General features: G+C 41.5%; 6 protein-coding genes across 6 annotated transcripts; 2 read left to right on the top strand and 4 right to left on the bottom strand.

The window, feature by feature from the left end:
* Positions 1-1,415: 1,415 nt before the first annotated feature.
* PAAG_07613 (hypothetical protein) lies at positions 1,416-3,282 on the bottom strand (the record flags this gene model as incomplete). Its single annotated transcript, XM_002790268.1, has 2 exons — positions 1,416-2,324; positions 2,386-3,282. The coding sequence occupies 2 exons, from the start codon at positions 3,280-3,282 to the stop codon at positions 1,416-1,418; spliced, it is 1,806 nt and encodes a 601-aa protein (XP_002790314.1).
* Positions 3,283-4,673: 1,391 nt separating this feature from the next.
* Positions 4,674-5,012, bottom strand: PAAG_07612 (hypothetical protein; the record flags this gene model as incomplete). The annotated part of the gene is made up of 2 exons (XM_015846275.1): positions 4,674-4,784; positions 4,824-5,012. The coding sequence occupies 2 exons, from the start codon at positions 5,010-5,012 to the stop codon at positions 4,674-4,676; spliced, it is 300 nt and encodes a 99-aa protein (XP_015700758.1).
* Positions 5,013-9,398: 4,386 nt separating this feature from the next.
* Positions 9,399-12,514, bottom strand: PAAG_12432 (RAM signalling pathway protein domain-containing protein; the record flags this gene model as incomplete). Its single annotated transcript, XM_002790265.2, has 4 exons — positions 9,399-11,511; positions 11,568-11,920; positions 11,974-12,085; positions 12,168-12,514. 4 exons carry the CDS (start codon positions 12,512-12,514, stop codon positions 9,399-9,401), a joined length of 2,925 nt encoding a protein of 974 aa, XP_002790311.2.
* A 1,091-nt stretch (positions 12,515-13,605) lies between these two features.
* PAAG_12431 (37S ribosomal protein S25, mitochondrial) lies at positions 13,606-14,567 on the bottom strand (the record flags this gene model as incomplete). Its single annotated transcript, XM_015847920.1, has 2 exons — positions 13,606-14,008; positions 14,134-14,567. 2 exons carry the CDS (start codon positions 14,565-14,567, stop codon positions 13,606-13,608), a joined length of 837 nt encoding a protein of 278 aa, XP_015702459.1.
* Positions 14,568-15,186: 619 nt separating this feature from the next.
* On the top strand, positions 15,187-17,382 carry PAAG_07609 (pentatricopeptide repeat protein; the record flags this gene model as incomplete). Its single annotated transcript, XM_002790264.1, has 1 exon — positions 15,187-17,382. The coding sequence occupies one exon, from the start codon at positions 15,187-15,189 to the stop codon at positions 17,380-17,382; it is 2,196 nt and encodes a 731-aa protein (XP_002790310.1).
* Positions 17,383-17,825: 443 nt separating this feature from the next.
* PAAG_07608 (DNA helicase) lies at positions 17,826-19,734 on the top strand (the record flags this gene model as incomplete). The annotated part of the gene is made up of 4 exons (XM_002790263.1): positions 17,826-17,905; positions 17,963-18,081; positions 18,154-18,188; positions 18,250-19,734. 4 exons carry the CDS (start codon positions 17,826-17,828, stop codon positions 19,732-19,734), a joined length of 1,719 nt encoding a protein of 572 aa, XP_002790309.1.
* Positions 19,735-26,201: the final 6,467 nt, after the last annotated feature.

The following is a 26,201-nucleotide window of genomic DNA, read 5'->3' as shown; positions in this document are numbered from 1 at the left end:
AGATTTTGACAGCACCTCCTTACTATGGCTGTAATATTTCCGCTAATTATAATGAAAAAAAGGGGAAGGGGGTTGGATCCTCGGATGAAGTCGAAAATTAGCATACAAATACGTAAACGTGAGAAAACTAGTCAGTCACTTGGAGAGCACATCCTTAGAATAAGATTTTATTATTTTGTTTTACGTTTAACTTTTGTTGATATTCTCGCGAGGACACTCAGTTCCAGCCTTGGCGAAGTTGGGAAGAATTAAAGTTCGTTGGACCGTCCCGAACCTTAATTTACGGGGCTCTTATCGGCCCGAGGTGGGTCCGTTGGCCAATTAAAGTTAAGGTTGATCTGCAGTCTACGGATTAAGCTACTTAGGGAACTGTTCACCAATATGTACGGGTTAACATATATTCAGAGATATATATTTTAACTAATATTGGGGGAGAGAGAAAGAAGAAGCGAAAAGTGTTCAAATCTCAGAAAGCCTGAAACGCTTCATTCTCGAGATTCTAGAGAATTTTACTAGAATCCACGACGATAGGTAAGGTAAAAAAGGGCAAAAAGTGGTTTGTGCTTTTAATCATAATTTTTATCATTTCTGGGGAACAATGTCCACGCTATCACTAGATATGTAAAAAATCATTCTTCTCTATTGTTACTGATTCCGAATGGAAGTCCAGAGGGGATAATCAAACAAAAAGGTCAATTTCATATTATATGTAAGTTCCATTGAACATTAGATTTCAGGCTTCAATTCATCTCCCAAAAGTGCCAATATTTTCTACCTTTGAAATAGTTAAGATACAGCTCCTGACAGAGAAAAATACAAGGCTAATTTTGATGATATAAAATCACAGTTGAAACAAGATGGCAAAGAGGTTGAAAAGTAAAAGGATAAACGAATTTAAGTTTCGGAAATGTGTTGTCCCTCTTGCTTGCTTCTTTGAAATTTTTCTACCGCCCATTTCAACTCCTCGCTCAACCTGACAAATTTTGATACATCATGTTCTAGATTCCAGCTCACTCCGGGTATTCGTGGTATTCTCCAAAGCACCAAACTCCTAATGTGCAATATGATCGCTGATGTGGCAGTGCAAAAACGGAAAGTGGGTATATGTAAATGAAAGGAGGGATGTGGGCGTTTTATGAGGGTATATGGGAACGGAATATATGAAAATGCAACGATTTGCCAATGACAAGATGGTATGATTGAGAGTTGTATAAAAGCAATAAATGAAAGGAAAGGAATGCAAACGACAATAAAAGCAAGTTATATGTACAGTGCAATGCCACAGAAGCGCGGCTGTTCCCATTCATGGAATATTCCGGTTGCCTGAATTACGACTTCCAAGGCTTGAGGGTAAAGTCAGGTTTCCATCTCTAAAACAATCGCATCGTAGATAAAAATGGGAGCACCGGATGCACTCACACCCCATCTTCTGGAGAATAGATTAAGGGCGCCCAAACTCTCCAATGCAACAGTCCAATATGTGCCAGGCGTTTTCCAAGGCATTGTATATCGGGGATCTGAGGCAACGACATGTGGTCGTATGATCGCCCAAGGTTCTGCGAGTCGGCCACACCAAGTGCTGTCATTGACCAGTATTGTTCTGCAAACTCAATCGTAATACTCTGCAGTTCTTGCTGGATACAGTCGCGAATGTCCCAAAACTGAGCATCCTTGAACCACAGGAGTGAACGAAGCATGCTTGATGCAAAGTCAATGGTATTTTCGTCTGGATATGTCGCCCCGCAGTGTCTATCTTGCATTATATGCGCAACTCGTGCAATTTCTAGAGCGATGTTGAGTATGTTGCCTTGGAACCGATCTATCGCGCAATTTCCTGGAGGATGGGTTTCAACTGATTGGTAGTCGCCATATTTGAGGACTGATAGTATGCGAGATTGCAGAGAGATATACGTTGAAGTGCAGAAGGAAATCTCTCCATATATCCTTCTCACCGCTGCGTTAAACACCTGGTAACATACTTGAAGTAAAACGAGCGTCTCAAAATTATCCTGAATATTGCATAATCTATCGATATCGAATTGGAAGGTTTTGGGAAACCATTTTGGAGAGCCGAACGAGCACAGAATACTAAATAAGCCTTCGAATAAGACCTTAGCGGATTCGAAATTATTGAGAACAATTTGTGGATTGTTCTGGTACCGTTCTAGGCGTCGATATCCAAGATACCAGTCCCTTGCATCTTGGGCTTCTCTGAAAGTCTTGGGCGATTTTTTCATGCTGAAGTGGAAGTATTTCGTCAGATACTCAATTGAATCTTGTATCAGAAGTACCCTGAAGGAGCGTATCTGATGATTTGCCACATCCTATATTTCCATAGGGTTAGCCTTTTTAGGTTTTAGTGTAGAAAGTGATCTACCCGCTTACCAGCTTCATTGATTCGAGAATCGCGAACAGCTGTTTTAGACCTTCCGCGATTTCGTTCATATCTTGCAATTGACAACCCGTTTGAATATGTTTGACCATTTCATCGGCCATATGGTCTCTCATGGGTGCACAATGGGTTTTCAACAAAGTCGCAAGCCATTCAGCAAGTTCAACCAAATTTAAGACTCCTTTTTCAATCTGCTTCATAAGAAACGAAATGTCCAAATTTTCCTTTACGCATTGGCAATCTCGTTCGGGAACCAAAGTCAATAATATTTCCCGCAAGATATCAAGCATTTTTGGTAGTCTTGCTTGAAAAACCTGGTGGATTGGAGGTGAAGAGTCGAGGTCGAGAGAGAAGTTGATGTTGTGGCTGGTGCAAAAGGCATATATCGAAATTTCGATGGCGATTGCTCGCCAATACTCATCTGCCACCTTCAGCTTTGCCGGGCCACCCACTGGTCGAAAATGAAGATCGTTATCAAAATTAACATCCATTCGAAGCTGGGTGTTTTTGATAATGGACTCAAGGCTGAGTTCGCCGAGCGAACGTGCTGTTACGGGTGGAAACTGCCTGGCGCGACGGAGCAGTGATGCTTCCTCAGGGAGGAGCACCATATGGGCTGGAATAAACATGATTTTGTCGTACGTTCCAGTAGTTAGTGAGTGTGATGATGGATGGTGTTCATCACTAGTGGGTGATGGTACTCTGGGGAAGCTCTCATTCATAAGAGTGGGTGAATGATTTCCGCGTGGAGACTGCGAATCTTGATGGAATCCTCCTGGATTCTTCTTGGGACTACCATTTGAATCGTTCACGATGTAGTATGATTTGTTGGACGCATCTTCACCTTCCCGGCGGCCTCTCCTCTTTTCGTTCTGCAAACCCGTCTCCATGTGGGAGAAGATGCCAAGGACGAGCTCTTTCTAGAAGAATGTGGATGGAATTCGATCCTGGCCCTTGGAAACACAATTTTCTTTGATGATTGCCAATTTTGATGAACTTGATAAGTTTCTTTGGCTGTATAAAAATCTCTGGATTCCTATGGGGATTATAGCATATCTATTGCCCAAGGAATTAGTAAATCAGGTTCATGGAAGTCTTGTTGAGATATTTTAAGAAATATGAGGGTTTTAAAAGGCAACAATAGACCTTGTTGTGGAATGAAGGCGTTTACGTACAGAACAGCCCTAAATTGTGTTGGAAAGTTGGGTGGACGTGCGATCTGTGGTTTGTGGCGTGTGCAGGTCCTGTCAAAAAAAAAACAAAAATAGCAAAAGAGAGAAACTAGCAAACAAAAGCAATCACAAAATCAATTGAGCATATATTGGAGGGATTATGTCAAGAAGAAATTTCTGTGTGTGATTTGGAGAGCTTTTTGTGTGCCAACAAATATGTATTTTAAAGATTGTCTGAAGCTCGCGATCTGGTTATAGAGCCGAGTTTAACAAAAAATGAAAACGTCCGTCGAGAATTGCAACTCTGTTTTCAGTTTGCTTGGACATAAAGTGAGGCTGCCAGCCGCGCTGAAACCTTGCCTACTAGTAATTGTGACTACTGGGGATCATCCAATCTGCTGACAATTCGAATGGATATTCACCAAGTCCCAATTCCATTCTCCATTATTTAGGCCAGCGAGACATGATGCACGAGGTATATCTTGATGCTGTGGCTCGCCCATATTGGTGGTAATCCGGCAAACACATGCTGGAATTGGCATGTTTCCATCACCACAATATCATGGATGTCCTTTTTGTGGAGCAAGAACTCGGCGAGATTCCCATTCATTTCATATCTGTCAAATTTAATAAGTTGTGGGCACTGCAGAAATGCTGGGAGGGGTTGTGTCGTGATCAAGGAATCCAGCATTGGACATTCCAGTGATATGGACACATGAAATGGAAGATGATGTAGATGTGCTGGTACCCGTCAGCAGAGCGCGAAGATCAAATCGATATATTCATTTGAGCTGATGGTCGGGACCTGTGGCTTGTTGCAGGCGGCGGTCAAGAATGTTGCTCTGCATAAATTGTTCTGTCAGCACAATGATTGATCGTCAAAGATGTCGACCTGCCCTGCGCTAAAGCTTGTCATCCAATTCCTTGGTTTCGTTTGTATTCTCGAGCATGGGGGTATTGGTTGAGGCGAGATTCAAGATCTTGAATTCCGTGTAGGCCGACCACATTCAAATTCTTTGTTCACCTCTTCTTTTCATGCCAATGGTGAATGGGCTCAGTAATCATGTTGCCCAGGTCAATTCCGATGCAGCCTGTCACAGAATCAACTTTCAGCTCTTCGCCATCCCAAGTCCAGTGGGAAGGTATTTCCAAGACACGCGCTTCGTATTAGCGACATGGTGAACTTGATCCTCTCTTAGGTGTCTATCGTTGTCCACGGGCTAGTAAATAGGCAGCCAAGTATAACAACAGGGCATTACCCTCTCCTCAGCTTGAAAACGGCTAGATTCGAGGGTAGATTCCATGCGTTTAATCTTTAACCCCATAAGATGGGCTTGGGCATAGCTCACCTGGAAAAGCCGGTAATTACTACGCTTGGCTGTCCTTGTCTTGTCGAGGAACGCGAGATGCAAGTCGTTGCGCAATGATGCAAAAATCCATTCCGGCATTTTAGTTGCCGATTTCAGCTAAACATGACCGGGCGGTCACTGATTGATTGGCTTTCGTGCGATTGAAGTAGAGACTGGACGTTCCCAGCGAAAGATCTAGCATTTCATCTTTTTCTTTATTTCTTTATTATTTATTTATTTTTTCCACCATTTCTTTCGTCTCTCATTGGGTAACGAAAACAAACGCCCTCGTATGTCTGTCACAGGGGACAAAGAACAGGAGTCAGGTAATGACCTGGGGAGCATCCGCTACCTGATATAATCCTAAAGAGACCCCGGCATTTGGTTGATCTACTTATTATCTATTTGATTTCTTGTCGGGACTGTTCTCTCTTTTGCCAATAATGCTATTGCAAGAATAAGGGTTCCATGTCACAACAAGTATTTCTGCAGCAAAGGAAGAAAAGGAGAGTGGCGCATATAATAGTGGGTTGAAGGAGACATGTCGTCCACTAATGGCGTGGGTTGGTTCTGGGATATGCAGGAATCCTCAAATCGGAACGGGAGAAAGGTTCGCCTCACTTTTTATTCGTTTTTATTCTTCTCCTGTATTTTTCGCAAGAAAATCATCCTGCTCCGGTCCTTTGCTGCGCAAGATTCGGGACTTGCTATGCACACGAATAAGAACACCCCCATAGCGCCCCAACAACAAAGTAGCATATTCACAGAGGGGCCGCCCCCCCCCTTTTCCACCAAAAACAAAATAACTTGAAATAGTTAACCCTTACCAGGGCAGAAAAGCAAACTGCTCCCCTCATCGAGGTAAACCAGGGCTTGGAGCTAGGACTGAACTATATATTCACGTGACTCTGCTTCCCCTTAAATCTGCGTTGTCGCATCCAACTTCCCGCTCGCCTTGAACATGATGGCGATGGGCCTGCTGCGTGTGCCTGGATGCTTCTGACGGCCTTTGATAGATCCTTTATCATCGCAGACTGTGAAATTCTATAACGCATTAATATCTTTTTCAGCTGGATGCAGCTACTCGATCGAGGGCCTGCAGTGGCCTGCCGTGCCACTCGGTGAAGGCTGCTGAAGATGTTCTGACAGATTGGTCTGACTTTTGTGTTTGTTTTGACAAGTTTTACGGAGTGTGTTTTAGCCTTGATGGTTCCAAACTTCACCTCAGGCTGTTCTTAAATTTTGAAGGGATCATCACACTCATCTAGTTACCGAGAACGCACCTCATGGACGCGTTTAAATATGATCACGAAGTCAACGGCTTTTAGTTGCGGATTGCCCCGTTTGAGGAGGTTGAAAATGATTTAATCTAATGCATCCATCCATCCTACCATATGATTTGGAATCTTGTATCACTAAGTTGCTGCCCGTTTCCAGCGTCTTTCGCATGGATGATGTCATTCCGAATTGCCAGGTGACAACCCACCCGCCGGAGAAAGCCATTCAAAACGTCGGGCGATCCTGTAACGATTGCATGCCTCATCGAACTTCCTCCATGTGGAACAATATCATGTCGCCCACCCACTGATTCTAGACAGCGAGGCCGCTCACAATTCAGCCATACAGAGTAATGAAGCTTCTCCCCAGATTTACTGCATGGAAAATTGCCATGATATGCTGTGCATAATATCTGTAAGGGGGCAGCAAGTTATATGTCTCTAAACCTGGCTTAGAACAAGAAGAAAATGTCCGCTGAAGGAGTTAAATTGTCAAGTTCCATTGTTTATTAAAGGTCCTGTAGAGTCCCTCAAGAAATGGACAGTTCCGGGCTACCAATGGCACCAAGGGAATTTCACCCATTCCGTTCCTGGCCATTCAAGCACGGCTACGATCGTGGATTATTCTCCCAAATGCCCTTGCGCGCGTATCGCAAAACCTCTGGCGGCTAGAAAATTCGTGTCAGCTGCTACAGCGAGTGCTGTTGTTTTATTACCAAATCGCCAAAGGACGACGTTACCATCCGCTTCCTGTACAACGTTAATGCAGCATTCCCGGACTTTTGAAGATTAAACCATTGCCTACTGTTCTCTGCTCCCAGCGACTAGTTTTCGAACGAACTCATTTTCAATGTCAATTGCTCAGTTCTTCTATTGCTCTGTTTGCTCTGTGTATGTATGTACCCCACGCCGTTTTTCTTGGATGTAGTAATGGATTACCTATCCCCCCCCCCCCCCCCCCCCCCCCTCCGGACTTCGTTTTTATCTGCTAGTCGGCGATTTCTTCTAGGAAGATAGATCATCCGACATGCCTTGATATTCCTCTGTTTATGCAATCCGGTAACGCAATGCATCATTGTGGGAATGCCATTTCCACGTTGCATCCCGAGTTCCCCTGGGGACCTGGGTTGGCAACGTTGACTTTATTCATTGCTGCAAGCGGGTAGGTCGATCTCATACCTGGAGAGATTTCGAAGATATGACTTTCTAATTTTCTAGAGATAGTTATTGGAGACGAGTTGCTTTCTACAATCATGTCCTCATGTTCCCAATTAATGCTCCCCGAAGTGGGACAAAAACCGGTTCTCTCAATTCATGGTGACTGACTTTTCGAGACCTATATGCGGCGACAGAGTGTTCTGAATGCGTAACATATCCTATTATTATATATATTCGGAGATTTCCAAGATCCGTTTCAATAGTTATGAGCAGTATTTCCAGGATCCGAGAGCTTCGATAGATTTGATCTCCACTCCCGAATCTCCTTCAAAAACCCTGCACTGGTCGCAAATTTTGTGTCTGCAACCTTAGTTGGCTTCTATCCCTCTGCCTTGGAGCAGAGGGATTGTAAGCTCTTCTAATTCCTGAAGATCAAGCGCGATGAACTGGGAAATGTCTATTTTCGTTGCTTTCGTTTAACTACCGAGGCGGCTCAAAATTTACGTGTCCCCAGAACCCGCAACCATACAAGCAGCGATATATCTCAATATAGAATTGATTGAATCTCTTCGAGGGCCCCGGTACTCCCTCTTAGTTATGCTGGCTCAATCCTGATACCGGGAATCGAAATGAGGAGGAGAACGATCTGTTTTCTGGCTTGAAGCTGAAAACCACAATTATGACGAAAACCTCATCGGTGAGTTATTGCACTTGGACAAGCTAATACTATTTAAAGGTGACCCAGAGTGCTCCTCTCTCATCGGTGCGCTAGCAGAAAGAGGCCAGGTTGTGTTTACTGGGAATAATTCTGTACCTACTCCAAACCTCTATTCGTGGACGAAGTTGGTAAATGTGTGTATATTGATCAGCCCGTTGATATTGGATTTTCCACTTCGAGCAGCACCAAACCAATTTCTACAAATGAACAGGTCATATCAAACCTTTATGCGTGGCTAACGGCCTCCTACCGCGAATTTCCCCACCACTGAAAATTTCAACACGAGCCAGCCCTAAAATTATGACCTTAGTTACCAAGAAAAGAAAAGGGGGGGGGAAAAGAAAAGGGGGGGGGAAAAAAAGAAAAGAAAAGAAAAAAGAAAAAAGAAAAAGAAAAAGAAAAAGAATGGAAAAAAGTGTAAAAGATGAGTAAAACACAAACATTTCAAGGGTTTGCAGTCTTATTTTTTCGATGAAAAAATTTCAATGAAATAGAAATAAAGCAAGATACATCTAGATAGATTAGCTCTATCCAGCCGTGACGCGTCGACTGGTAAACAAGCAACCAAAATATATTGACTACTTTGGTGCAGCCAGGTTGATAAAAGCCTGAACTGCAATTTTAAGGGTGAAGAAGAAATCGAAACAGAGATGCAGTCGCTCTAGTACAGTAGCACTAATGAGGTGGATGGCAACGGCGCCAGAGACCAGGAACAAATGTATATATATTAGCAAGCTCAATAGCATGGCATATATTAAGAAACTGACCCCATATACACCCCTAGCCAATTGTTCCCAGTTGCGTTTGTTCCCTTTTACGTTTTCCGTGTGCAATAATATTGAAAGAAATTTAAAAGAGAGAAAACCAGCAAAAAAATTATTTGCCGTCATCCCGTTCCCCTGCCTTTCCCGGTATTTTAGCCCTTCCCGAAATCACAATTCGAAGCAGAAAAGTCAAGGCAAGAAATAAATAACTCCAATAGAAGAATTTCTCCGACGCAATGCAAATGTTCGCAAGAAATGGCAACAAACAGGCATAGATGACAAAAAGGAGTGAATAAAAAGACAACAACGAACTGTATTTTCTTCGATTGAACAATCAGGATATTATTTTGAGATTTGACAATATTACCCGAATAGAAACAGTAGTAAAAATGAAAGCATTTAAGACATAGCCGTTGAGTGAAAATGTCATTGAAAATGTTAATGGAGGAAACATAGGAATCATAAAGGATAGTTCGTCCGTATAATAACTCAAACATGAGAAGAATATATACAGTTATACAGCGACAACTGTTAGATGAGGCAAATAGAAGGAATGGCTGAGTTTACATTATCGACGGAAGAACATGGGAGCTGGATTGGCCGTATTGAGCAGAGAGTCTGCCCTCTGAAACACATCACCCGCGAAGAATCGGTAACTATACGCACTCGCAGGTGTCGATGGTACCGTTGCTTGAGCTGCGGGACCCAGAGCGGCACTTAACGGCGTTGCAGGCAGTGGCACGGACTGTGGCGATGATAATGTTGTCGCACTTAACGTTGATGCCGAAGGATTGGTATAGTGCTGGATATGGTGGGTATGAATGTTGGGTGGGTAGATTCCCGTCGGATTGGAAGTGTTTAATTCAGCTAGGTAGGACCAAGGAGAGGCATCAATTAGACGACCGGCTTCCCTGCTTGCTCTTTGAACAGGTCGAAGCGTAACGACGATTTCTGGGTTGAGCAGGCCGAAGTTTTTCGCCTCCCGCATATCCGTTACCAGCTCAATGAAAGACTGGATGAAGGTTTTGCAAAGTTGCCAAAACTCACGTTGATTACGTATTGCGCCACCGGGCTCTTTCAATTTCGTATTTGAAAATCTGTGGTGCAGGGCTTCCGAAACATCATTGCAGATACGACAGCGATATATTAGCTTGCCCCAAAGGAGTCGAAGTGCTTCTGGGGCACCGTTATCTTGAGCTGATTTAAGAAATATCGCAAATTGTTGAGCAACGCCAGGGAGAGCATGCAGCGCGGAGGAATATGCAGATTGAAGCTGGCTGAAGATCTTTTCAAATATTCGTTCCTCTTCCACTTCGTCTAAGCCTGTTAACGGGTTAATGCGACTAGGAACAGAAGTGTTGACTATGCCAAACGTTTCACCGGATCGCGGAGTGTTAGCCAAGGACGATGGACCTGAAGTTAAAAGGGTATTAGATCTGCTACTTGATCGACTTCGGTCACCAAAATTCAGCGGCGACAACGGGACAGATGGGAGAGTGTAGGGTGGATTGAACGAGGCCCGGGTAGGGTTAGGGTTTAGCGACTGATTACTCGTAGTATTTGAATTGGTAGCAGCGTTCGGGTGCACAATAGTTGTATTACTGCGTAATCTTCTTGTGGGTGAAGGTCGCTCTTTGGTAGGCGTTGCAATAGACTCGCCTATATCACCAGATGGCCCTTCTCTTAGCATTTCCGGGAAGGGCGAAACGTCTTTTCCGGAAGAGTTGGGTTGCTGAGAGTGAACGTCGATTCCAAGGTGAGAGCAAGCATTCCGAAGTTCAGTCAAGCTCCCAAATATCATAAGAAGTATTGAGCGGAGGTACCTAGGATCGCTAAGTGAAACAGCCCTGCTGACATTGAGTCGAAGTTGAGTTGCAACATGTATATATGCCATGATGCAAGTTTCACACTCGCGTTTTACCATTTCGCAAGCTCTCCTTGCCCCTTCAGCATCCTGTAAGTCAATTTGCTCTTTTCTTTCTAGAGCGTCATTCAACTGCTCCAAATGAGTCGAGGCGTTGTAAAAAACAATCTCGAGGCTATTTCTTCTCGCATCATCACCATTGAGAACATTGATCAACAACGAAACATGGGGGTGAATTTGGTGAAGTGCATACAGGATGCCCTTTGCAACCTCAATGATTGGCTCCTGTGTTCTCACTTTGACTTTGTGTTCTGGAAGGCTTGACATACGGTGAACAAAGCCATCCTTTAACTTTCTTCTTTCTCTCGGACTGCCTGGACTGGATGAACTGCTACCTCCAGCTACCAGGCCACCAGATTTGGATTTCAAAATGGACCCATGACTCAAACCGCGTAAATGACTACTACGATATGGTCGTACTTCGTCGAGCGTTCCCAAGTCAGTATTCTTGCGACCAATTAATCCAATACGCTTATTTCGAGATGCGCCAGGGCCTTGGATCACCCCTTCGCTATTACTTCGATACCGCTCACTAGCGCCCGAGAACGGTATAAATCCTGAGCGTTGGTTTGCGCCGTTGTGGAAATTACCATTCTGGACGGATGCAATTCGGTGATGGGACCGCGTCGGAATTGGAGGAGGTCTGGAGAATGAAGGAGACCTGGAAGAGTGCGCCGATTCAGAACCATTTGTCCTTGGGATCACTGGGAATCTGTTCCCACGTTTTAAAGGTTTCGGAGTATCCATCAGGGTTTCACTGTATGACTTGTTAGGAGTGTGGGTTGCTCGCATACCTGAACAAGAGTCACGTACCTGCTCTCGCTTCCGGCGTCAAATTCGATGTGTGATACAGGCTGTCTATGTTTCAAAAATCTTTTTAATTCTGCTGTAATTGCAGTTTCTTTCTCATTGTCTGTCATCTCAAATGCAGAAACATCCGCTTCGTTGAGTTCCAGGACCCGTTTCAATGGGTACTTTAGAGAATTCCCGGAAACCTTCAAAACTTGAAGCTTGCTCATGTCTGCCAATTCTGTCGGTAGATCATCGAGGAGGTTCTGCATGATGGAAAGAACTCGCAGTGACGTGAGGTTCCGAATTTCTTCAGGAATTTTAGGAATTTTATTGCGGCTAAGATCCAAGATTTCGAGAAAAGTCAAACTTAATACCTATAAAAAATGAGCTTTGGTATTTCCAGAGGGTGAGGGTTTAATGAACTTACACCCTTAGGAAACTGCGTAAAGTTATTCGCTCGAATATTGAGATAACGAAGGTGGGTACATTCTGAAAACCGGTATGGTATATGGTCAATGTGGTTATTGGACAGGGATAGCCTAGCGAAGATTAGCATAAATTTATACATAAAAAATATAGGTGCACATATCGACCACAAAGGGCGAAGCGGTCTGGACTAACCTCGCGACCTCATCTTTGATAATATCCGCCATAGATTCCGGAATCCACCCAATATTGGAATGACCCAGGTCAATCGTTAGCTTCGGTCTAACCACATCATCGACAGCCTCACTGCCCGCCAACGATCGTTTCGTTTCCTGCAAGCCATTTTCCACTGCTCGCTTTGTGAGCTCAAGTGTCTCCTCCTGGCTGAGTAGCTTTTTGTTGGGTTGGTGGCGGATCTCCCCACGGAGCGAGGGCTCAAGAGGAGCGGGATGTGTCGGGTGGTAGACCGACTCTTTCGTGCCCTCGTTTGTGTCACCACGATACAATTGAAGGGGCCGGACAGGATCGTCAGTACGGGTCATGGCGCTCAGCACTACAAATCAGTTCCCGGAGGAAGAGGTAGACGTCTGAAAATGGTGGGTGAGCTGTGCAAATTGGCCTCCGTTGGCCACCGACTCCTTCGCAGCTAGGAATAAAACTTTACAAGCAGCATAATAAGGGAGTCAAATATTCGCAGCTCGACAACGTTAAGTTTGACATCGACGTCGCTTTGATTAATGTTTGGTTAATAGAGAGGTTGAAAGAAGAGAGTTAATAATAATACTCAGGCTCAGCAAAGAGATCTGCCAGACTTAATACCCCATTATCGGAGCCCTGTGACCAGTGGAGGGAGTTAAACAACTGGGGCGTTGGTGCCAGACGACCAAGGAACTCTTGGTCGCCAATGGACAGGACAAACGAGACGAGCGCCAATCTGAGACAGTCAAAGGTTTGGAGTAATAACCTAGTTCCGTGCAACGGGGTATCAAGTGCCCAACGGAACAATTGAAAACTAATCTTTCCTGAGACGCTGGTCTTTGGGTCAAGGTAAGTGGTTCATGAGTTGTCCCCAGAAGTCCCAGTAGTTGCCGTCGTTGGCTGTCGTTGTGTCGTACGTCGTTGATTTGATGGTTCCTCAATCGCGTGTTGGGATCAATTTGAATGCTGACTGATGTTAATTAGTACCAGCAAGTCACGGGACCGGCTTATCTAAGTTTCAATTGGTCTTGGCAAGAACAGAGTCTTTGTATGGCATCTCAAAGAAAATCTACTCCCTATATCTCCATGGATGGATGGATGGGTAGGTTTGAAAAGAAGACAGGTTTGTATTCAATGTTGTTCTTACGAGGACCGCTTGCTCGGGAAGACTTGTTTCAGCTTCGCAAGATGACCCGGAATGCCCATTCGGATGAGGAGTATCCATGGAAACCATTATGCTGAACAGAGTAAAGAGGGAGAAATGTTTCAAAAGACACCTCTTCAACTTAGAGATATTCCCTTTTGGATGATGGTTCACTGTCTAATTTAGGTGGAAAATCAATCCACGATCCAACGGGTCCACGCGTTAATTCAACATTGTTTTGTTTAGTACTGAACACCATGTAGCTCGCTCTCCATGGTGATAAACGAATGGTTAATTTAACGTGGATCCCGCTGAAGCTTCCGGCTCCGATCCCTCTGGTGGCATTACCACATCCTCCTCCTCTATCAACGGGGTTTCGTCGACGGATTCTCTGCTCTCTTCCGTAGGACCAGTAGAACCAGTGAAAGCTGCAAGACGCTGCTCCATAGCTTGAATTTCGCTCTCTGCCCACACCTTCCATTTTTCATATTCTTGGTTCTCCAGTTCCATTCCCACAGTATGCATATCTGGTCCGAAATATGCACCTGTTGCCAATGCCTCCTCTTGAGCAACCCGTCGTTCCACATCTTCCTGTAGTCGCAACTGGTAAAATTCGTGGCGCGCAATGTCATATGCAGCACCTTTAGTCATGTCGGGTACATTGTTGAGGAGATATAGCTGCCGTTGCACAACACTATTTAAAGAGAAAAGAAAAAGAAAAAAAAATAAAGAGGTCAGCCAATCGTGTTCTCCAATTTGCACTTTTTCTCAAGAAGGACATAGTATATAAAAAGGAAACGGCAATGGGAAATATATAACCTTTCTCCATCAAGTCTCTTTCCCGGTTGCTGGATCCTCTGCCAATTGTATCTTTGATGATCATTCCCGTCGTTCTCAAGAACCACTCGTGGTCTGGCAAGTTCCCATGGATGATCGCGGAAAAACTCTTTTCGTAGCTCGTCCTCTTCATAGCGTATTTCTTTGGGTTGAAAGATGCGACGCGGTTTCTTCGATGCGAGGTTTTGGCCAGTTGGCGTTGTGATTTCAATTTGCGGTTTCGATTCCCCCTGAACAGTTTTTACTCGTTGTTTGACGACAGGATGTGGCTGGGCTTGATTGCGAACAAGAATCGACGCAGGTGGGATATCCGCCATAACGTCGAGCCAGGGCTGTCGCGTCCCTGGCTTACCACATTGTTTAATGGCTAATGCTGTCCGTCTCACACGGAGAGCAGTCAGATTGTACCGTCCCATTGTGCAAATCAGTCCGAAGGGCTTCCCTCAGGATCTGGCGTGGAAAATATTTCTTTTGGAAAGGATTGCGCCGTCTCACTGTGACGTGCCTCATGAAGCGGACTACTACTTAGATCGGCGGTAGAGTGTTAGCCAATGAATGCACAAGAATGGGAAATGAAAATTCGAGTGGAGAGAAAGCAATTGGAAATAACTGACAAAAGCTATGTGCTGTATACTATTTCGGATTCCTAAATACTCCGTAGTGGCGATGATGATGATTGGACATTAAAAAACAGAAATTTGAAAAATGTACGAGACTTGGCGTTGTTCAAGCAATCTGGCCAATCAGGAGCTGCGAAACAACATCACCAGAAAATTTCCCCAACTCCAAGCGTTGAAAGCATCACCAAACAAACGGACAATCCCAATCACCAATCACTATAGAGATTAAATTGTGCCAATTCCTCTGAGACAATCTGTGGGCTTTCTATTTTCTTTGTTATCTATTCCTTTTGCTGCTCTGCCGTGATCTGAATCCTTGCGACTCGCGGAGGACGATCATACATTGTCCATGACATCGTTGAATTACGAAATGCGCAGTTAAATTGTACCCCAATGGCACGATGTCAGACCTCTCATGTCATTCTTCAAGAGCTTGGAAAAGTCGAGAGGATTTTTGCTCTCCCGAGCAGGACTTTTCTACGTTCCCTCCCCTTATCCTCGTCCAATAGACCTAGACCTACTCTTATTGCCCTCGTCATATTTCCCCCGAACCATGCGACTCCAATCATACCTCACAAGCCGTACTCCGATTAGTAACCTATTTATAAGCTCTCTTGTTCTTGCAGGATTATGCAGAGAACATTCTCCATGGAAAAGAAGATTTTCAAGACTGTCGAGACACTCCTCTCACACCACCGCTATACAACCATCGCAAAATATACCAGAACAACACAAGGTTGCTCATGAGAGCAATCTAGTGGGACAAGCAGCGGAACCACATCATACAAAGCCCCTTATGCCAAAAGAACCAGGAAAAGGGGCTTCTATAAGGACCGATCACAAATTTCATACTTGCACCTTAACCCCAGATTTCGCCATAGACCACGCCTCATTTAAAAGAGCAGCCGCTTCCAAACTAGCCAATACAAAACACCTATTTAGACTTTATCTCGAGATCTTGGGCAAAGAGGAAGGATTAAAGTCGCTTCAGGTTGTTTTATCCAACCCAGCCAGAGAAATAAGTTTGCCCCAAAAGAAACCACCGGAACGATATCGCCCTGACGCTGTCCAAATCCATGGAGTTCAGCGGATAGTAGACTTATTGAACGATGAGAATAGCTCCAATCAACAAATCTTTAGAGCGTATAAAGACCTTCCATCGCCGGGTGTATCATATCTTTCTGCTCGAACCCGAAGACTCTTATTGCATCGCTTCGCGAGCCCGCCCCGGCGCTTGCGTATTCATGCGGAACGATATCTGAAACTACTTGATGATATGGCAGAAGCTTCATTTTACATATCGCCCTCGTTATGGACCGCTGCAATTCATCTGACAGGGAAATCCTATCCTTCGGTAAAGAAATGCGATCTCAAATCGTCACTTGGCATGTGGAGGCGTATGGAATACGAAGGCTTGGTACCTAGCTCAAGCATAGCATTCAATATATTATATGATATTGCTATCAAAGCCAGGCAGTGGAAAGTTGCCGACAAGGTTATAGAGGAGATGAAAGCCCGAGGACTGGAGCTCTCCCGTTTCGGGAGAGTGGCTCACATATTTTCTTTTGGACTACGCGGAGATGCCGAAGGTATTCGAAATACCTATCGTGAATTTATTCGATTGGGCGAAGTCGTTGATACTGTGGTTCTAAACTGTGTCATGGTTTCCCTACTTCGGTGCGGGCAGCAGCATGTTGCAGAGAAGATGTACGAGCGCATGAAGGACATGTACATTACGCTGAAAGAGCAGAACCCGGAACTCCTAGGTTCGAGTGTATACCCTTCACCATCCGACAACTATGCTGCTTATAGGAAGGCAACTAAAAGGCTTGGTCGTGTACTTGGGATGACAACTTTTCTGCATGATAAACTTCCAGAACATCACCGGGCGTTACAACGGGCAATGCCATTGACTCCCGATGCAAAAACCTTCTACATATTTTTGTGGCATCATGCAAACGTTACAGGCGACCTAGCACGCGTTATTGCCCTACTTGAGGACATGAAAGGAACGTTTTCTATTCCCCCACAAGGGATGATCTATATATTTTTGTTCCACGGCTTCGCTGCACATGGATGGAAAGCAGACACCGCGTGGACATTCAAGCGGCTTAAGGGGGTATGGAAACACTTTCTTCGAGCTCTCTATCATTCCAAAGCTGAACTTAGTGCCAAGCGAAGTGTCAAAAGTCGGAGGGAGAAATTCGTATGGGAAAATCCATTAACCGATAAACCATACTCATCTTCCAGTGAACCTGAAAGGGCTGAACAAGCAGGCGATGAAAGGGCAGAGTCCGAATCACACAGTAAGGAGAGGGCCAGTGAGAGCCAAGCTCATTCGTCGAACCCTTCGGATGGCAATGGATCCCCCAAAACCTTTGAAGAAACAGATGACGACTGGAGGTATGAGAACTCTGTATACTTGGGTCGAAAACTAATTGTTTCCTGCCTACGTGCACACGCTGCTTGTGGCGGACCCGAAGCTGTCCTTGACGTCTGGGTAAGGATCGAACGTCTTTGGAAGCTTGAGTTGCAGAAAAAGGAAGATATTCTGGCTGTTAGGGCGGTTCTTGAACAGCTTGTCCCCATCAATCTGAGAGCACGCAAATGATTTGCGCTCGCCGGGTTACTGTGTATGGTTTGTTATGTAAGAGTATTTTGGGTTTGGGTTTTATATTCTTCAACGATTGGTATACCAAAACATCCTGTTTTCATTCGCAATGCAGCGGTGTATAATAATCCAAGAATCTCCATTGTACAAAGTTGAGTTCATGGTTTTGTCATCTGCATGGTGGCATATACTCTTGAAAATAGTTAATCATCGAATCTACATCGATTAATATCAGTTTTATCCAAGTCTAGTTCGAATAAACTCCCAGTTGTCGAATCACGTGATATGGCGTTCTTTCGTTCCTCGTCGCGTCAGCCGAAACCTCCAACCATCTAATGTTAATGAGAGCAAAACGCCACCGCCATTACAGTAAAATAGCAATATAGAACATTTGGATATTACATAAAGCGAATATGTCACATTGAGTGGAATGGAAAGCAGAAATGCCCTTGCAAAAAGACAAACGACATCTCATCGACATCGACTTTACATTAAGACGCGTGTTTGGGAAGAAGACATTTCGGTATGAGCAACTTTTGAAAAGTCTATGTTGAGGAACTAACCTTTATATTTCATGTAGACCCCTCCAGCGGGAAGTTATTGAGGCAGCTATTGAGGGCCATGATGTGTTTCTTCAGGCTGCCACGTCGTTTGGGAAGAGCTTATGCTTTCAATTACCAGCCATTGTGGGGCATGGAGGTGAGCAGCACTAGAATCTCTCTTGTAAACTTACTGTTAGAAGCATGATGCTAACCCTATTCCTAACAACAGTCACAATTGTTGTTTCTCCTCTTCTTGCGTTGATGGTAGGTTGGAACAGGAAGAAATTTAATATTTCATAGTAATTAACATTACCTCCCGCATCAGGTGGATCAAGTCACTGCCTTAGAAGCTAATGGCATACCCGTCGCAACGATCAATTCAACAACTACGCTTACCAGAAGGCGGGAAATTGTAAAAGATCTCCTCTCGGGACACCCCACTTTACGCCTTTTATACGTTACCCCCGAATTCTGTCAGACGGATTCCTTCCGTCGAAATCTTCAAACAGTTCACCTACAAGGCGAACTTGCTCGGATCGCAATTGATGAGGCGCATTGTGTCAGTGAATGGGGCCATGATTTCCGTCCTGCTTATAAAGAGCTGTCGTGGTTCAGAAAAGAGCTACGCAGACCATTTGTTCCAATCACTGCTCTCACAGCAACAGCCACCGCCCGCGTCCGTTCAGATATAATATCTCTGCTAGGATTGGATCCTCTCACCTTGAGAAAATTCAGCACTGGATCAGCGCGACCAAATATCCATTACGAGGTCCGATATCTTTCAGATTGTTCTGTGGACCCTGCAGTTCCTGGCACAGATCAATTAAATGACCTCCTCTGTTGGCTGAGCTCGATTCATAATAGACGTGTTGCACGGCTAACTCCTCCCCAACAAGAAAATTCTGACGAACCTAGCATGACCATCTTACCTCCCCTTCCTCCTCTTATAGGAATTATCTATGTCCCATTAAGGGCTATCTGCACTGAACTTGCGAACAGCTTATCAGCCTCACCTCTCAACATCAAAGCAGTCGCTTATCATGCTGGGTTGTCTGCTTCTGAACGGTCCAGAATTCAGTCACTGTGGAGCTCGCCAAGCAAGCTCTCTGGATCAACCAAAGAAAAGTCAGGAGAAAAGCCCAAATCACCTGCCTTTTGCATCGTGGTAGCCACCAACGCTTTTGGGATGGGTATTGACAACCCGCATGTTCGCTTTGTCATACACTGGACTCCGCCCCGCAGTTTTGAAGGGTTTGTGCAAGAATCCGGTCGAGCAGGTCGGGACGGCCGTGCAGCTGTATCTCTGGTATACTATAGCTCTCAGGAGCGCGACCGTGTAATGGACCGCATGACCCGAGACCAGGATTGGCATTTCGAAGCAGATTTGCAGGGAAACAACCCCGCGAGTAAAAAGCGCAAGGCCACAACAGCAAATTTAGAAGCCAAGATACGCAACCAGGAAGCACTCCTAGAGAGTTTCAAGAGGATGGTGAAATATTGCGAAACAACAACCCGGTGCAGACATGATGTGATTCGCGAATTTTTTGGCGAGCGGGATCCGAATCTTGACGCACGAATGGGACAGCCTTCTCAAGTTTGTAAGGGCACTTCTATTTCATCAATGTGTGATTTTGCATGCGATTTCTGCAAAGAGGGTCGCGAAGCGTTGACACGCCGAAAGAAACTTAGTGGGGCACATGAACATTCAGGGGATGACTATGCTGAGAGTGTCCTTTCAGCCGCTGTGTCCAGGGAGAAATTCACGGGCTTTCGTGCTGCTAGCCTTATAGATATATATAAACGATATTAGTTGATGATAGTTGACTGGAATATGGTTGGGAGAAAAGGATTGTGTCATTATATTAGGTGTTTTCGTGTTTTTCACCCTAATATTTTATTAGGTTTGTGTAATTTACCACATTAATGAAAACATAATATGATTGCATGAATTATGGCTTTTATGACAGGCTATGGTCTCATTGCATCCCTGCAAGTGATATAGGCTGAAATAATCAGACAGAAGGGAAATTATGATTTTGTGAAATGAGTCGTGATTCACGTCAGTGGGAAAGGCTTTACACAACTCTAGGTGATAGGGTTTAGTAGGAAATGAAGTGGCATTGAAATAGATGAATGTTTCTTCATTATTGAGTTAAAAACTATGAGGCGGGCAAGGATAGAATATATATTTACCAGACAAGAAATGCTAAAATAAAAGCAGCAAACAAGAGCACTCAGCATTTTGAAATCAAGTGCAAAAGAGTTAAGGAAAAGAAGGGAAGCAGTAGCAATAAAACAGAGAAATGCAAAGCAATATGTGAAGGATAGATTGCTTGATTGATTATGAAGCGATTGCTAGCTACGCGGAAGTTATATACAGTGTGGATTACATAAGAAGGCGGATAGGCCTGACACCCCCACTTACTGATGTAACTATACGCGAGATTATATACAAAAAATACCCTGTAGCTAGGTATTGGTACATAATTTGACTGGAAAACCCATATTGTTGAAAAATCAGTCATTTTCTCCATATAATCATTTCCGCCTGCTTACTGTGTCTTCTAATATCTGCTGTTATAGGGTGTATCTAGTTGCCCCAAGCAGCTTGGTCAGCCTGTCTGCCATGTTCTCAGTAGATAAAATGTAATTAATTGAGATCTTGTTCTTACAGACAAGATCTCAAAGAGTATGGAAGTAGACCTCTATATGCTTAGATTAGTGTGGAATAGTCTCACTTTTGGTCAATTCAATCACCAATTTATTATCTGCCTGAATTATATATATCAGCTTATTGACTGATGATTTGATTAAACTGTCATTATCATCAAGATTATTGAGTCAGAACAGCATGAAGTTGGCATCCTCCAGCAATTCCCAGAGGCAAACAAGCTCATAGACAGTCTCTGAGGATGTGATATATTTGGCCTCAGTAGATGATTTTGAAATGCCTGTCTGCTTGCTGCTTCATCAAGCAATAGAACCCTCTGCCATATAAATGACATATCTGATGATTAAGCAGAAACCCAAATCATAGTCTGCCCAATCAGAATCAGTGAACACTATAGATTCTATATCTGTGTCTTTTCAGTAGGATATACCTATGTCAGGTGTGCCTTGTAGATATCTAAGAATTCACTTAAATATCATTCAATTCTTCAAGATAGAGCAGGAGCTGAATCTTTCTAGAAAGCCAGTAATGAAGCTTATATCAGAATATGTGTTAGCAATGAGATATTGCAAAGAGTTAATCTTTAATTGATAGAAACATAATGTAAATTCTGCTATATAAGTAATCAGTTCTTTATTATTACTCATGAAATCAACATTCTCCTCTATAGAAGAAGATGTTAAATGGCAGTCATTTATTGAGAATTTCTCAAGTAGGTTCTTTATGAACAATGACTGGGACAGTAATAATGATTTAATATTCTGATTGATCTTCATACTTAAATATAAGTTTGATTCACTTACATTCTTGATCTTATAATTAGTGATGATCTGAGCTTTTGTCTATTCAATATTTAATATATTCAGATCATATAGATGAATATTGTCTATATAGATGATTATATAAATCTTGCACATGTCATTTATAAAAAAATTGATCTCATAAGAACTAATATGAAAGTCTGTTTTCAATTACATTTTTCACAGCTTCTTATATCATAATAGTGCTGCTTGCTTCAGATCATATAGTCTTTGCATTAATTCACATATCAGATTACTATATCCCTTATGAAACCTGATGAGTTGATGCATATATATACATTTATTGATGGGAAGCTGAGCATTTAAAAATGTTATAATTATGTTGATCTGTAGAATATGCTATTCTCAGAATACTGAGATCATCATAAGTACTTGAGAGGTGAAGACCAATATAACTGATGCAAATATCTTTGAATAGTTGACACTCTTTTCTTGATAATTGCTGCAGACTACTCAGCAGACATTATATCAATCAATTCTACTTATATTATTAATCTTTTTATTGAACACTCATTGGTCATATAGAATCATCATATCTGAGGTCCTTTCAACTAGCTATCATGCACTAATCTGCTTGAGGCAGTTAATCTTCTTAACACAGACATGGAAGTAATATTTTCAATCTGCAGATGCCTGAGCTCAGATAAGATTCTTTGAAACTGACAAGTTGATAATCTTAGAGTCTGTGAGAATGTCAATCAAATTGTCAGTGAAATTCCTCACTGAGACCTCTCTTACTGAAATAATATTCTCAGTGAACATTGAAGAATTCTTTATCTCTAAAGCAGACTCTGAGAGGGCAGTAGTATTTTACATCAAAAATATCAGAATCTGCATAGTAATCTCATAGTCTATCTATCAATTATTTATAGAGTGTAGAAATACTGAAGAGGCAGATAGAAACTCTCTGTTTATTATGAAATCATCTGTTAATAAATTGTGTTAGGTGAAGAGAATCACAACTATAGTCATATGAATGACAGAAGATAGATTCTTGACATCTTGCTCAGATGAAATCAGAGAATTTATTAAATAAAGATCTTCTTGAAATATCATATCTTTCAATATATAAAGGTGATCGTTAGAAGGATCAATCAATCTATAATTAATAAAGTCATCATAGCTTGTAAATATAAGCTTCTGTGATTATGAAGCTATCTTCATATTCAGCTTAAGTACTATTTTTAAATAAGCCTTGCACCTCTATCAGTAAATCTCATGTGCAGAGAGCAGAGTCTCAAGTTAAGCTTTATATGAAGTAACCAGCTTTGAATCTGAATCTTCTACACTGTTATAGAGCTTGACTGATATTGGCATAAGATTAAGCATTTCAATTGCTGCAATTACCACCTCACTCCACATCTGAAGAGGGGAGGAGAAATTTATTAATAATATTTAAACTTTTTTAATAATCAGATCAATAGAATGTTTGAATATATCATCTTGCTGCAGAGTATAAAATGAGATTGATTCTCATTTAATACTCTCACTCATCATATAGATGACTGCAGTATTTGAATTCAACTCACTACAGTCAGAGTAAATAATCACAACACTGTGATTGAGCAGATTCTTCATAAATTGATTGAAGGTCTATATATATTTTAGAGTCTCATTATAGTACTTCAATAGAAAAGTCTATTATATTCACATAGCATTGTTAGTAATCATTATCACAAGCTTCTTACCTGCATAAAATGGTATATCTTCTTCATTATCAAGTGTTTCTTTACCTCTAAATAGATTTATTCAAATCTTAAGATCTTTGCAGATAACATAGTGTAGTAGAGCATTTTTATAACTTGCATATTTATATTTAACTTTAACATACATGATGCAGAATGAGAGCTTCTTTAGACTGATGATGACAATTCTGAAACAGAGCTTCTGTGACATTTTAATTAGATTCTTCTCATCAATATTACTCAATTACTAGTGTCACTTATCAATCAGTAGCTGCTTCAGCATAATAATGAGTAGTCAAATTGATAAGAACAAAATGAAGATATTAGTATTCAGATTCTTTGAGTTAATTAGCTACTCCATGTCATCATAGTTGAAAAGATCTAATGATACAGTATTCATATCATAATCTGTTGAAATCACTCTGAGCTTCAGAATTATCAAGTATGTCAGTGATTCAAGCTTCAGATCATTCATAATATCTTTAAACATAGAAAAAATATTAGATAGAATATATATATTATTAGAATTTAAATTTACATAGAAGATGTCATTTTTTGTATATGCTATTATCTCAAAGTAATTTTCAGTATCCATTTGCAGATCATGATGAATATAGCTCTGACACTTCAATAGGCCAGTAAATATGAGATTGACAGATAAATCTGACATCAAATAGATATGATCAAATTCAATTAATCTTTCTCTGACTGGGATAGAGATGATCTCAATTCTTTGAATTTTCAAAATTGTCTTATTGACCACTTAAATTATAGAGCTGCTAATCTTTATTATTTAAAAAAAATCATAATTAATCATACATAATATGACATCTGACTCTGCTATTTCATATGATAAGTGAGTTGATGATTGATTCAGTAGAGTACATAGACACTCTAATGATCTGCACTAAATTCATCATTTGAAACATTTTAGAGCTGTTATTTACAGTTGATAGAGTTTTTTTGCCCTTACTACTCTCTTTATTATTATACTTTTCTATTCTTGCTATGTTGGTGATCCTTCATTCTTCAGAAGTGCTATTTGAATTGACTGTCCAGCAGAGCCCATCATAACAATGCTTATATTCCAGGCAGATTGAGAGGTCAGAATTTGAATGTTCACTCATTTGATAGTCTCTGCATCTCCTAGGTCAGCTCCTATAGGCCAAATTATTTTGAATATTACTGCTATTATTGGAACTCACAGCTGCATTTTCAGTCTAAGTCATGTTAGCTGAAGAATTAGCTACTTAGACAGCCTTCTTGACCTCTTTAAGATGATTTAATTGAGAATGTATTTCTTCTATAATTGAATGAACATCTAACATGACAGACTTTGATTTAAACTTTTGTATCTCTTTAATTTTCTTTTGTATATAATTTCACTATATATTAAGAAGTGCAAAATAGAACATGTGAAATATTATATCATTTGAGAGTAAAATATCAAGTATTTCTAATTTCATAATAATATTATTGAACTTATTAAAAAATATATGTACATTAATAACTTGGATATTACTTATTGATATAAATGCTAGGACTGCTTTTCTGCAGAGCTGTGTTCTCAGAATGAAGAACTCCTTCTCAATCACACATCAAAGGGAATAAGTGATTCTGCTCTTATCATACTTATTAAAACAGAGCCTAATGCTAGTTGTCAATACATTCAAAATAAAAATGTAAAGCTAGCAATTTTTAGCCTCTCAAAAAGAAGCTTATTTGAGATTCTCATCAGGGTTTTTGACTTGCTTGTTCTCTAATATAACTCAGCATTGAGTGTCAATTAGCTTGGCCTTAATATTCACATACCAAGAGAGGTAATTCAAAGATTTAACCAGAGTGTTCAGTTTGATAGCATACTTAGTATCCTGTTTAAACTGGCTAATCACCTTGCCAACATAGCTATTCAGATCATAGAGATTATATTACATTCAGGATCTCAAGTTCAGATCTCATACTGATGGTTGACCCACCAGCAGATTTGCAGACATCATGACCTTGTCATTCTGAGTGTAGAGCTCCTTCAATTGAAGTTGAAGCTGTAATTCTTTACACCTCTCTTTTTGAAGTTCTAAATCAATCTTTTGATGTTTGAGATTCAATCTCCTCAGTTGCAATTCTTTGGAGTCAGTTGCTAGTGACAGATTAGAGATCACTGCAGGCATCTCCACCTTATCTTCTAAAAGAGTCAGATCAGCATATTCAACATGATATAAATAGACTAGCTTTACTGTAGTAGAGGCTATAATCAGCCTGGCTTGTCAATCAAGTGTTTTAGAGAATCTAATATTGGAACTCTTGAATGACTCCAGGGGGGTCAGTAAGCTCAGAGCTCTCTGATCATTTTCAGATCAGTCAAATTGACTGAAATAACTTAATCATGACTATGAGTGAGTCATTATATATTTCATCATATCATATTAATCTTCTTTATAATAGAGTAATCTTATTTGTTGAGATTCTTGTCTATAAGCTTGATTGAGTGGATTGACATATTCTTGTGTGATCAGTCACTGAAAAATTAGTGAGTTGTAGATTTTTTCACCTGCTAAGTGAACAGATTGAACACAGAGAAAAAAAAAATAATAATATAAGAATGTATCAAATCAATCAATTGATATAAAATAAGATAATATTATATTGAATGAAGTGAGCAGTGATTAATATACACTATATTTAATAAGAATTCCCTGAATTGACAGTTATTTGCGCAAAACAGGTCTCATAACCTGTGAAGGATAGATTGCTTGATTGATTATGAAGTGATTGCTAGCTATGCAGAAGTTATATACAGTGCAGATTACATAAAAATGCGGATAGGCCTGATATAATATTTATATTATTTTGATGAACTAGAAAGATAGAAACACTGAATGCAAATAAGCAAAAGAGCAATGGAAGGTGAAGGGAGGTATAAATTGCAAACAGAGAGCGTTGTCCTAACATTTTAAGATCCCATATAGCAAACTTACAAGACATTTAAAATCATGAGATGGGCTTGTTCTAAACATACCTTTGTTAGCAAAATATGGACTAAACTTTTAACTCCGGTTTTCTATGAGAAATAGTTGAGGACAAAATATAAGGAGTATTTATT

This window comes from Paracoccidioides lutzii (genome assembly GCF_000150705.2).
Source record: "Paracoccidioides lutzii Pb01 unplaced genomic scaffold supercont2.26, whole genome shotgun sequence".
Classification (NCBI taxonomy): domain Eukaryota; kingdom Fungi; phylum Ascomycota; class Eurotiomycetes; order Onygenales; family Ajellomycetaceae; genus Paracoccidioides; species Paracoccidioides lutzii.
The sequence above is the reverse complement of the archived record's forward strand: the minus strand, read 5'-3'. Positions and strand labels throughout refer to the sequence as shown.